The 12021-nt window shown below is 40.8% G+C and overlaps 1 protein-coding gene across 1 annotated transcript; it reads left to right on the forward strand.

The window, feature by feature from the left end:
• Positions 1-4773: 4773 nt before the first annotated feature.
• hapln3 (hyaluronan and proteoglycan link protein 3) lies at positions 4774-10307 on the forward strand. The gene is made up of 5 exons (XM_084555994.1): positions 4774-4814; positions 5544-5689; positions 7094-7492; positions 8467-8769; positions 8855-10307. The coding sequence occupies exons 2-5, from the start codon at positions 5557-5559 to the stop codon at positions 9130-9132; spliced, it is 1113 nt and encodes a 370-aa protein (XP_084412120.1). The 5' UTR covers positions 4774-4814; positions 5544-5556; the 3' UTR covers positions 9133-10307.
• The last annotated feature ends 1714 nt before the right edge of the window (positions 10308-12021 follow it).

The following is a 12021-nucleotide window of genomic DNA, read 5'->3' on the forward strand; positions in this document are numbered from 1 at the left end:
CCGGGTCCGAGCTCCTCTCACCTCTCCGGGCCTGAATGTTGCTGCCTTGCAGAAATTACACCCCTCCAAAGCCTCAGTGGTTCACAGGGCCTGCTGGTATTTGGGGCCTCAGGCTAAAACCTTTCATCTGGGGCTTTGGGAAGAGCACCGGTCTGGTCTCATCAAACACACTGGGAGATAATGGCTTAGAAACGCACAGGGAGGGGAAAGGGCCGTCACATTGCTGAGAGGTGGGGGCGGTTAGCAGTCGGTAACGGACACTGAGGGGAGGTTCGGGGCTTTAGGAGCTTATGACGACTAATCACGCCGCCTCATAACATTGTATGAGGTTTAATTTCATTTGCGGGTGAATAAACTTTACTGCTTTGACACATAAATCAAAGACTGGCTACTTGTAGTCTGCATAATAAACTGTATTCTGTCTTGTGTGCATATTATAAAAGATATTTTTAAGAGCCTAACATTTTCAGACAGAAAATAACCAGCCTCGATCTTAACCTTGAAACTTCAAACACCTTTGGTGTTCTTTAACCAGGCTTGTCTGTTTCACTTGTTATTCTTATTCTATCTCAACAACTACAAGAATTCTATAAGAACATCCACAGTCTGTTGAAGATGAATGACTTTGGTGAGTCCAAACTAGTGCAACATGAGGTTTTATGTGAGATGTCTTAACAACTATTGAAAGGAATGAAACTGGTTTCCCTCCCATGCCAGGATGAGTTGTAATGACTTTCTTAATCCCTTAACTTTTCATTTAGCATCATCATTAGGTCAAATTAGGCAATAACGTTGGTTTTTATGTCAACAAAATGCCATGTTCCATACACCCATCATTCCATTCATGCTATGCTGTTGCCCAAGTGCAGCCTCAAAGAGCCACAAGTGAGGCTCTTGGGCATGTTGTTGTAGAGCGTAAAAGGATATCCGAGACAAGGAAGCAGGCTCCTTTTTTGAACCCAGAACAAATATTTACTCTCTAAGCCTATATTTTTATGGTAATGAAGACGGCGAAGGGAAGTGGTGGAGAAGGAATAGTGTGAGCATGGGCAGTTAACCAAAATACAGCTGTGATTCATGACATTTAACCTTGATGAGTGAAGATGCAACTATGCAAAACCTTTACATAGACCTTAACCAGACATGTTTTCATGCATTCTTGTGACAAATCTGAAAATACTGTTTTAATTTCGTGACGCTGTCCAATCACATCACATACACCCTGTAGGTTTGTTTGAAAATACCACCATAAGTAGTATTTTGGTTTGTGGATGGAAAGACTAGCACGTAAGAATGGAGGGAGGAGGAGGAGGATGAATAAGATGGATGCATACTGAGGGTTAAGTGGCATGAGAACTTAAGCTCTGGGCAAACCACAACTGACAATATGCTGCTGGTGATCCGGATCTGGGATTTGTGCCATTAGATGATTATCGTTTTTTAGCTGTGACTGTGAAATTAATGCAGCTAGACTGTTTGTAAGGTCACGTAACCTCAAACTGAAGTTCAAATGCCTTCTGCCAAAGTCAGAGCATTGTTGCTCTCCACCACTTGATGGATTGCTGTGAAATAGTGTGGAGATATTTCTCCAGTGCAAGTCTGAGTAATTGTGGTGATCCCCTGGCCTTTTTAGCCCTATACAATGACTCTGGTGATCTGACTTTTCCTTTGTGGATGTTGAAGTGAAATGAAGAAGAAAAACTGGATGACTTGGCTTCAATATTCCCGCCTCAGGATAGCGGTATTAATTCATCCTTAAATTTATTAGCATGATGATTGTATTCACATTTTTACTGTCCAATACTTTGCTAATATTTATAAAATTGCTGATTGGAATGCTTATAAACAAATAATAGCATGCTAAACTAAAATACTGTGAACTTTATTCATTATAAACACTAGAATGTTGACAGCGCGTTGCGTAATATTGTAATATTAGCAGAGCTATCACTATGCTAATATTAGCATGGACCACAGAACACCGCTGTGCCTAAATCTGGCCTCGCATGACTGTGTCTGTGGCTGTATTGTACACTGGAATTAATATTCTCTACAATGCAACTTCAAGTTTGAGAAAAGAATAATATAAAGGCAGAAATATGAGAATGTGGTGGAAATTGTGTGATCAGCATGTATGCTATTGCCAAAAGCTGGATTTAAAACGGAACCTTGAAAATCCTGGCTGCCTTCTTCTAGGCCATTTTTTTCCGCAATATCTTCAAATCCACCACCACCACCACCACAACAGCCTCTGCTGAAACAGTGCTGGACTTGGGTTTCTGCTATGCCGGCTGGGTGTCACTCAAGTCACTAGAAAAACACCAGCGGCTGCAGAGGGCTGACCACAGAGGAAAGCATTGCGTGCAGACTTTTTGTTAGAGTGCTGGAGCCCTCCTTGAGGATGGTGCTGTCGTGTCACCGCAGTGATATATAGAGCAGATTTAAGGTTTACTATGGGCCAGTGTCAGGAGGGCAGCTTCCATCTGCACCGTGATAACCAGCCTTCACTCAGCTTTTCGGGCGGGGGCACGGCAGCGGCACATTCTCCTGAGCCCCAGTGGAGAACTGGAATTGCTCTTGTTTTCCACCACCTCCGCTATTATTTCAGCTAATGACTGAAATATGACTTCATGTGGCAATATTTGCTGTGTTACTTGAGGCCCTGGCAAAACATGGGCATGAAATATGCTCTGTCAGCCTTGGCATTCCAGCAGCACAGACGCTGGTAGCCCTTGGCAATGCTGCTGAGACTGGACAACTTTTACGCTTACGATGGCATTTTTTCAAACAACCTCTACCAATTTTTAAAAATTGCAAAAATAAACAGTTTTTCACCCCATGCAGAACATTTGAAGGATTTAGGACAAGTCTCTAATCAAAGCTTACGATGAGAAATGTCTTTAAATGGCACCCCTCTTCCATAAATTTAAACTGCAGCTTTAGGGTCAGGTCATCTAAAACCTAATATTGTGGCCATTATTGTACGAGTAAATGAATGCTTACGTGGAGCTCCAACATGAGCTACACTCTGTAATAATGTGCAGTGTAAACTTTGCAGTTGTTGTCTGTTATAACGCAGCCAAATTGGCCTATTTTAAATTTAAGACAGGACTGTGAAAAGAACCTCCCCTGGTTGTGACCTCATTTTCACTGGGGTGAGATGAGGTCAACGAACGTCTCAACTGGTTTGACCCCGACCCCCATAAAGCTAAACACGAGAAAAAAGATGAAGCTAGGAGTTTTCATCTGTCTGCAAGATGGGCTGATGTGGCATTAACATCTGTTCAATCATTTGTATTGGCTCCTTTGTCCTCTTAAAAGTGTGCTTGTTACTGAAGGATGAAGAAGAATGAGAGAAGTATGATTTGCACATATTTCCATTTTTTCCCCTATTTTCCATTCATTTTCTACCATTTTTTTCTTTAACATTTGCATTATTATATCAAAATCCATTTGATCCAACAGTCCATGAACTTGAGCTTCCTTGTGATATCATTTATCTTAATTTTTTAATTTTAATTTATTCTAACACGTTCAAGTATTCTGTAACTGTAAACATTCAGCAATGTGACCAGTCTTCCGGGAATCTCAAATCTTGATTGGGACTTTCAGTTGATACATTAGGATCTGCAGAGTTCTAGTCTATTTGATTTAATTATTTGTCTATTTAGATAAAACTTAGATAGATAATAAATAGACAATTAATAGTCTCTACTATTTAGTTAAAGTGAGCAATACAAAAATATTATATAATAGCCTATATGTAACAGTTGTGCATTCAAAAGCCCCAAGTGATTGTGTTATCTTTATGACTATATATCACTAAAATGTACAAAAAAAAATAAAAAATAAAAAAAAAATGTAAAACTAGCAATAAAATGTCTCCTTGACTGTCATGCAGTGTGACTACAAATGGCGCTGTATGCTGTAGTGGACTGACAAAGACTAAGTAGCACTTGGCAGATTGAGGTGGAGTCTATTTTAACTACTTAACTACTCCATAAACCAAGCTGGTAACCACTGGGGCCCTCACAGTTAAATCTGAAGGCCTATTATTTATGTCATTTTTGTGTGTGTCTGTGTCAGGCTGCATCCTGCTGGGGATGGCTGCTGCCACCAAGGAGTGTCATTGCTATGGGGTGGGGTTGCCTGGTCTGGTCTAGGTGGGTGCTACATGTCTAAGTAACATCCACATGAATGCCAGGTCCAAAAGTTTTCCAGTAGAACATTGTATTATCACAAGACGGTCAATGTTATTCACTTCACCCGTCAGTGTTATTTATTTATTTTTGTGGCTGATCAGTGTATATTCAAACTTTTAATAAAGCATTGCTTTTCATTGCGTTTTGCTCATGTAAAATTTTAAAAAACGTAGGATTTAAAAGTATACTCTTTCCCTCAGGAAGAATATAGCAGAGTAAAAATGCTATGACATACATACAGACATACATACACATGGAGGTGTTCCTCAAAACTGTACTCGAGTACAAACAGGACACTTATTTGCTCTGTTGGGCCTCGTTAAATGTTTAGTGTGCTCGGTTCGCATTGTGTTGACATAATCTTCTTACTGCCTCGATGGACAGAGCGCTGGTGTTGCAGATGTTATGTCTAGCACTGTACGCGCTCGTTAAACGACGGGCTCGTGACTGATGAGGTCACTTTCGGAGCTCCGTTCACTTCAAAGGGGATGCCTCGGCTCGTGACGTCGGCGCGCGCTCCTCTGGATGGCAGCAGGGGCCGGTCGGCAGAGAGACAGCAGAGGATGAGGAGGAGACGAACAGAAGACACGCTGGACGGACAACTGCTTATCTGTGAGTGAGCTGTTTACCGACTTTTTTCCCACGTACTTCTCGGAAACATTTAAACTGGAGGCATGTACAGAATTTAAAAACAGTTTTAAAGCGGCGGTAGCCACAGTTCAGTTTGTAAACAGAGGGCTCTGGTAAGACTTTATTCACCTTTCACATACTTCATCAGCAACATAACTGCGCTAGCCTATAAGATAATACATAAACGCAAGTGTTTTTCTAATTTTTGCGGTAAGTAAGAGTCTCTAAGAGTTTAAGAAGGAGAAACTGCTGCTATTACAGAAAAACTACAGTTGCGACATTTGACGACTGAGCTGTGAGGAACGATTTTTCTGTTTGTAAATGCCCTGTAGTCTATAAATATCACAGTGCACTCAGTTTAGCACTTAATTTTAAGTTTTAAATTGTAAAAGTCTTTTTCTGATATTTATTCGGTACGAAATTATTTGTAGAACAACCAATGAGAAAACAAATAGATATTAAGTAAATAAATATACAAGTAACTAGTACACTGCTTTCGTATACTTTTGGTGCTGCATTATTGCCCTTTAATTCAGAGCGGGTAAGCACAGACACGGTAATAGGCTCATTTTAATATCTAATTCATTCATTTTTGTGACGGCAACTATTTTCTGCTTGTATTTATTTTTCAATCTTATTATCAATTACTTCTTTTTAGCTGGAACATCCGAATAAAGAAGACTTATTTTTTTCCCCCTATCTCTGCTTCAGCACAGACAGCGTCATGCTGAATCTACGGCGCCCCCTTCTGGCCCTCTGCTTGTACCTGCTGCTGCCCGCTGGTCAGGGCAGGATCCTGGGCTACAACAATGGCTTTCACTACCAGGACATAAGCAACGGAAACGGAAACGGAGAGAGTAGGTCCTTAGTTTCTCTGTGTGTACATTAAAGGGAAGAGTAGTTCGGATTTGCGTGCGTTTGCTGCACATTTTAGACACAGACCACCTACATGCATCATGTGTGTACATCACAACACAGCTGGCTCCAAGTGACCCGGATGTGGGAAGACAACTGTAATTGAAGCCAGCCAGTGTTATCAAAACAAACACTGCTAGTGAATGATGTGGATTTACTTTAAATGGATGAAACATGGGTGAATAGTTTAAATAGACCCCTTTCATTGAAGTTTTGCATGTCACTACAAGAGAAGGAGAAACACAGGTAAATTTCAGCAGTGTGTGGCTAAGCCAGAATGTGGTTAGACAGCCCCACAGACATTTCAGTACATGTGCATAGGAAGTTTGTGGGCGCATAGGCTTTACAAGGTTTAGATAAAACGTTACATAAAATAACAACTCCATACAAACATTTTATGAAGTGATACTGTACTCAAACCCAAAAACTCAAAGTCCATCTGTCAACATCTTCCCTGGTTTCCTGTTGCCATGATACAGAATAATATCTTCTTTATTTGTATACCTGGTGTGTATGAATAGAACAAAGAGCAAATGTTAAATGTAGTGTATAGTATTTTGACAGCAGACTTTTTAACGTATGACAGGAAAATCACATGTGTGATTATTAACATCAAAACACCAGTTCACATACTACATTTCTATATAGCAGAAATTAAAGGCACAGAGGTGTGTAAGCTGTAAAGGTTGTGGCACACCAAGCTGAGGGTCAGCTGCTTGCTGCTATTGGGCAGTCCCTGAGTATAAGTGGCTCTAGTTCTGGTGGCGTGTCTTGCACCTTTAGCACTAATCTGACCCTGTTTGTGGCTTTTCAGCTGATTCAGCCTGCTGAAGGGAAATGGAAGTGACAAAAGTAAACAAAAAACGAGTTCAAAGGGCATACAACATCTTTATCTCACCTGAATATTCAAATAGACAAACGTTTTCACAATGACATTATCATCTAGAATGTAGACCAACTTATCAGCATGATTCAGGAGAGACCGTCTCTTGGAAATGGTTTGTAGCTCCCCCTAGCTTCCTAGCTTTACAGCTAATGATGGGTACAAACTACTGCCACCAGCTGGTGTGGAGATTTATTCCTTTCACGCAAGTGCAGAACCTACATGCTAGCTGGTCGCTGGCAGTAGTAGTGTAGTGTTCAAGTAAAATGTATTGTCCAGACACAGGTGACATGAGATGACGTCCCAGTAGGCCTTTGTTTTGGGTAGTTCATTGATGTTGGTTTGGTGTGTCCATACCTTAATGTAATCCCATCAATACTAACTGCAGAGAACAAAGCTATGATTCCACTATGTACATTCCACTAACTAATGTTATATTTCTGGTGCTTTGTACCTTTTCTAGTCTATTTCAATGGAGTTCGTCTGTATGTAGAATCCCCCAAGTCTTCAGTGTCAGCCACCAGGGGCAGCAGTGTCACCCTTCCTTGTCACTACCACTATGAGCCTGAATTGACAACACCACGCAGGACCCGCGTCAAATGGTCCTGGTTACCTGCCAACGCCATCACTACAACTGTTTCCCCTGAAGCCTTCGCCAGGGAAACAGAGGTTATGGTTGCCATGGGCAACCGTCACCGCAGCTACGGCAGCTTCCAGGGCCGCGTGCGCCTGCGACGCTCTGCGCCAGGGGACATGTCTCTAGTGATCAATGAGCTGCAACTCAATGACACAGGAAGATATCGCTGTGAAGTGATCGACGGCCTGGAGGATGAGAGTGTGACGGTGGAGCTGGAGCTGCGGGGTGAGATGTGTGTGTGTTGTGTAAAGGTTGAAAAAAAAGGTTTGTGAGTCTGTCAGACTCAACATGAGTTAAGTCCTTGGCAGTAAAATTTAAAATTACAGTCTGAAAATTACAGATGAGTCAGATCTCAGCAGCAGCCGGAGATGTGAGCTGAAAATGTTTGATGGTTCTGTCATGTCACAAGTAGAAAAGCAGATGGCCACAATAATGTTGGTTATTTGGTTAGTTCCAGTCAGAGTGGTTTAAGTAAGAAGTTTAATGTGGCCAAAAGGTGGCAATCAGCCTTTTGTCCAGTGGCCACATATATGATACTGCACCAAAAAACTATGCATTATCCCTGTAGACCAAAACTAATTTGAATCTGTTATTGAGTTCTCTTTAATAAACCCACTCCCAAAACACATTTCTCCACATGCACCACCTTTATAGGTAAACAAACCTTTTTAAAAGGGTTGACATGGCACTTCTAATCGCAAGCAAGGTAATTGATTACTCTTTTTATATAATGTTTAATAAAACATTACAAAACTTTACCAATGCAGTTTGTTATGTAAATTCAATGGGTTCAGCGAGACTGCGCAGGCAGCTTGCTTATGTCTGTCAGTCTGTTTTGAAATTCTCCTGCTGGCACTTGCTCAGAACTAAACATTAGTTCTACATTTAGCATCTAACAGGTAAATAACCAGAGCTGTTAAAGACCAAAACACAGAGCTAGGGCAGAGTGGATATTGGTCTTACATACCATGTTACCAGAAATGCAACAAATAACTATAGTTACTGTTGTAACCTATCCATTATTTAAGCTAATGTACTGCAGGAACTACTGTGAACAAGATTTTTACCAGTCTGTGATTTTTACATTTTCACCATTAGACTTGAGTTACAACACAAAACATGAAAAATATGTTCAGCTGGACTATATTAAAATGTGTGACTTTACCAACTGTTGAAAAACACTATTCTTCCACATATAGGTGTGGTGTTCCCCTACTACTCTCAGAAAGGACGCTACCATTTTAACTTCTTTGGGGCCCATCAAGCATGTCAGGATCAGGATGCCACTCTGGCTACATTTGAGCAGCTCTTCGCAGCGTGGGAGGAGGGGCTAGACTGGTGTAATGCTGGCTGGTTGGCTGATGGCACCGTACAGTATCCAATCACATCCCCTCGTGACGGCTGTGGGGGGGCAGCTTTAGCTCCTGGTTTGCGCAGCTACGGGCAACGGCATCGCTTCCTCCACCATTATGATGCTTTCTGCTTCTCTCCCTCTGTCAAAGGTCAGTGGGAGCATATAACAGTTTTTCAGATCCAACTGTCTCATTGCATTAGATTCTCTCCAATAAATATTCTGTCCTGCCTTAGGGACCGTGTACTTCTTAAATCACCGAACCCAGCTAAACTTCACTGAAGCAGTCCAAGCTTGTGTGAATGATGGAAGTGAAATTGCCAAAGTGGGCCAGATGTACGCTGCATGGAGGCTGATGGGATTGGACCGGTGTGACGCGGGTTGGTTGGCCGATGGAAGTGTTCGTTATCCTATCACAAAGACCCGTGCTAACTGTGGTCCATCAGAACCAGGTGTCCGTAGCTTTGGTTTCCCCCCACTGTATCTGAAATTTGGTGTCTACTGTTATCGATAGATGGTCAGACTCAACACAAGACAGAAACAAACTGTTCAAGAGGTTAGCATTAGCTGTAGCCTGGGTGCAAATTAGCAGTTAGCCAGTTTGTTCATTTCTGAGCTATTTCAAAGTGACATTGTTTGGCTACATAAAACCAGTGTCTCCTTACTGAACTTAACTACTAGTCAGCAACTGTTAAACTGATCTCCTCTATCATGTGATGCCACTTTTCTTGACAAAATGTGAACAGTACAGTCATGGTTAATATCTCATTCCAAAACTAAGGACATTATTGCGCTGCTTTGAGAACTTTCATTCTCCCCTGAAGCTGGAAGCTTGGAAGCTGTCTACAGGAACTCACAGCAGTATTAGTGCGCGACAGACATTTGGCAAGATGTGTTGGCTTGCAGTTAGTTAGTATTTCTGTTAACTATCCAAGAGTTGTTTAATGGGGTCATTTCTCTGTGCAGGCCTATCAGGTTTTTCTGCTTCAAGATGCAAAAAACACTTCTTTATGTACCTGACTTTGTGTCATGTTTAAAGAGTGTTACCAAACTTCTCTCAAAGTTGGAGGCACTCTGTATGAGTTATCAAGTTTTTAAATGATTTCACTTTAGTTGACAAACCCAAATCATAAAAACAGCCCCAGACCAATAGTACATAAAATCATATGGATAAGTGTTCACATACTGTTGGCCATATAGTGTATAATGCCTTTCCAAAGGGCACCATGATGGTGAGGGACTGGAGAAATGTTTCTCATTATATCTCTCTCAGATCTTTCCAGGAGGTCCACAGATTTCCATCTTATGATTCTCTGCTGCCTAACTGTAGGTTGTTTCCCCTGCAGACTCCTTCTGTCATTCTATCAATGTGAAATATATTGCATATCCCACTTTATAAAATAAAATGTGTCTCTTTCTTTTTTCCGTATTGCTCTGTGCTGGACGGAGCAAGAGTTCTGAGTAATTCTGTGTATTGTTGTGATATTTGAGCCACCTTGTCTACATTCATTGTGTTTCATTACACTCGTGTACTTTTTTTATTTCCCTATGTCTATGCATTTGTACTTTTTTCTACGACTCAATAAAACACTTCTGTAAATAAATGTTCATTTCAGGTACATGTCTTAGAAAACTACATTTCAAACTTACAGGTTTCAGCAAATCATGTAGTTGAAAACCCCACTCTGCTAACATTTAGTCTGGAATCTGAAATCTCAAAGTTGACATTCTGGCCTAAGAGTGCCGGTATTGTTTTGGACACTGTAACAAATTAGGAAAGATTGCCATTCACACCTTTTACCATAAGATGATATCCAAGCTGGCTACATCAGAAGAAATGTGATCTACAAGCCACACCACTACTGCATGTCTACCAGCAGCATCAAAGAAAGTGCTTTGCATGAATGAAACATCCCAGTCCTGCAACTGTGGGTGAGTAATTATTTCATAAGGAACTCTCACACACCCTTCAGCAGCCAATTGAATGTTTGCTGTTTCACCCCTTCTTTTTTTAATGAATACTTAATTAAAGACAAATATTAAGATTCTATAGCCATGGACATTATGTGCCCATGTGAGGCGTATAAACATTAGATACATGGATATGTATTTATGAAAGTTGAAAAGGCAAATCCAGTTTCCTCCATTTATGGCATACGGAAACTCCATACATACCCACAGCTGGATGACTGGGAATCTTCACAGATGAGTATGAAGACACACCTTTGGCAGAACCCTGTTTGTCTGAGGTCTTGTTCAAATTTGCCAAGTCTGTAAAAAAGTAGTTTCCACCACAATTTACTGACCATATTTTGCCAAACACAGTTGGTCCTGTGACAATATTAGTCCTGTGCGAACTGGCATTTCAGAGGTTTGGGATAGTTTTTTCTTCTTTTTTTTAATTTGTAAGTGCTGTTCTTCAGCTTCTTTCTCGTTATGTCAACTAGAGGTTGAACGACTAAGGATTTTTTTAAAGTCGACTAATATATGTGGTGATCGTGGAGTCGGTTTCGAATAGTCGATGACGTCACACATAAAAAACAATGAAATCGATATTCTTGACATGAATACATATTAGCGTTTCACACAAAAAGTGTTACTGTGAACTGAAGTAACTGGTACTACCAGCAGTTCATCAAGTTAAACTACAGTTTGCAGTGACCCACTGCTTCTCACCTGTCTTCTTGGAAACGTCTGTGTTGTTATTGTCATGTGACCGGCGACCAGTCAACTTCCTGCTTAAAGCGTCACGGTACAGCAGTAAAATTGACTAGTCGGTACAACCCTTAATGTCAACTGCATTGGTAATGGAATAAAAGTCTGGTCAGCGTGTTGGGTGTAAGTCCAGGAAGCTGATGCCGCATAGCATGGGGTTTCAAGTATCACCCACTACTTTGACCTGTATGTTGACATTAGCATGCTTACAGTTAACAACTACTAGATGCTGACATGCTCTTAGTAATCATGATACAGTTAGCATCATGCTAATTTTAGCACCTTAGCACAAATAACAACTAAAACAATACTCTGTTAATGTTTTTTTTTTTTATTTTAAGATGCTAACATCGTAATAATACTGAACATAAAATGCTATTAGAGGTAACCTGCTGTGAACTGAAGTAACGTTAACCCCGATTTATTACACTCACTGAACAAACAATCTGGAGATGTGATGTGAAAAGTATAGAACCAGACCTACACAGATGAGGAGTAGAAAAATGTTGACCTGTTGGTGTTGCTACATTAAAAGTCTGCAGACCCCTTAGATCTTTAGGATTGTGGCATCTGTGAATGGCTGGAACCAAAATCATGATTCAGTTCAATGCTTGCTGAGATACACATGTTATGGAATTATGAGTGACCAATACACACTGTCATAGCTACAATTCTCTAAGTGTGTGCA

The sequence above is a fragment of the Chelon labrosus genome, assembly GCF_963514085.1.
Source record: "Chelon labrosus genome assembly, chromosome: 11".
Taxonomy (NCBI): Eukaryota; Metazoa; Chordata; class Actinopteri; order Mugiliformes; family Mugilidae; genus Chelon; species Chelon labrosus.

Excerpts from the sequence above, each read along its gene's own strand:
- hapln3 (XM_084555994.1), top strand. The coding sequence starts at position 5,557 with ATGCTGAATCTACGGCGCCCCCTTCTGGCCCTCTGCTTGTACCTGCTG. Across the intron at positions 5,690-7,093 it reads CGGAAACGGAAACGGAGAGA|TCTATTTCAATGGAGTTCGT; the intron begins GTAGGTCCTTAG and ends TACCTTTTCTAG. Across the intron at positions 7,493-8,466 it reads GGTGGAGCTGGAGCTGCGGG|GTGTGGTGTTCCCCTACTAC; the intron begins GTGAGATGTGTG and ends TTCCACATATAG.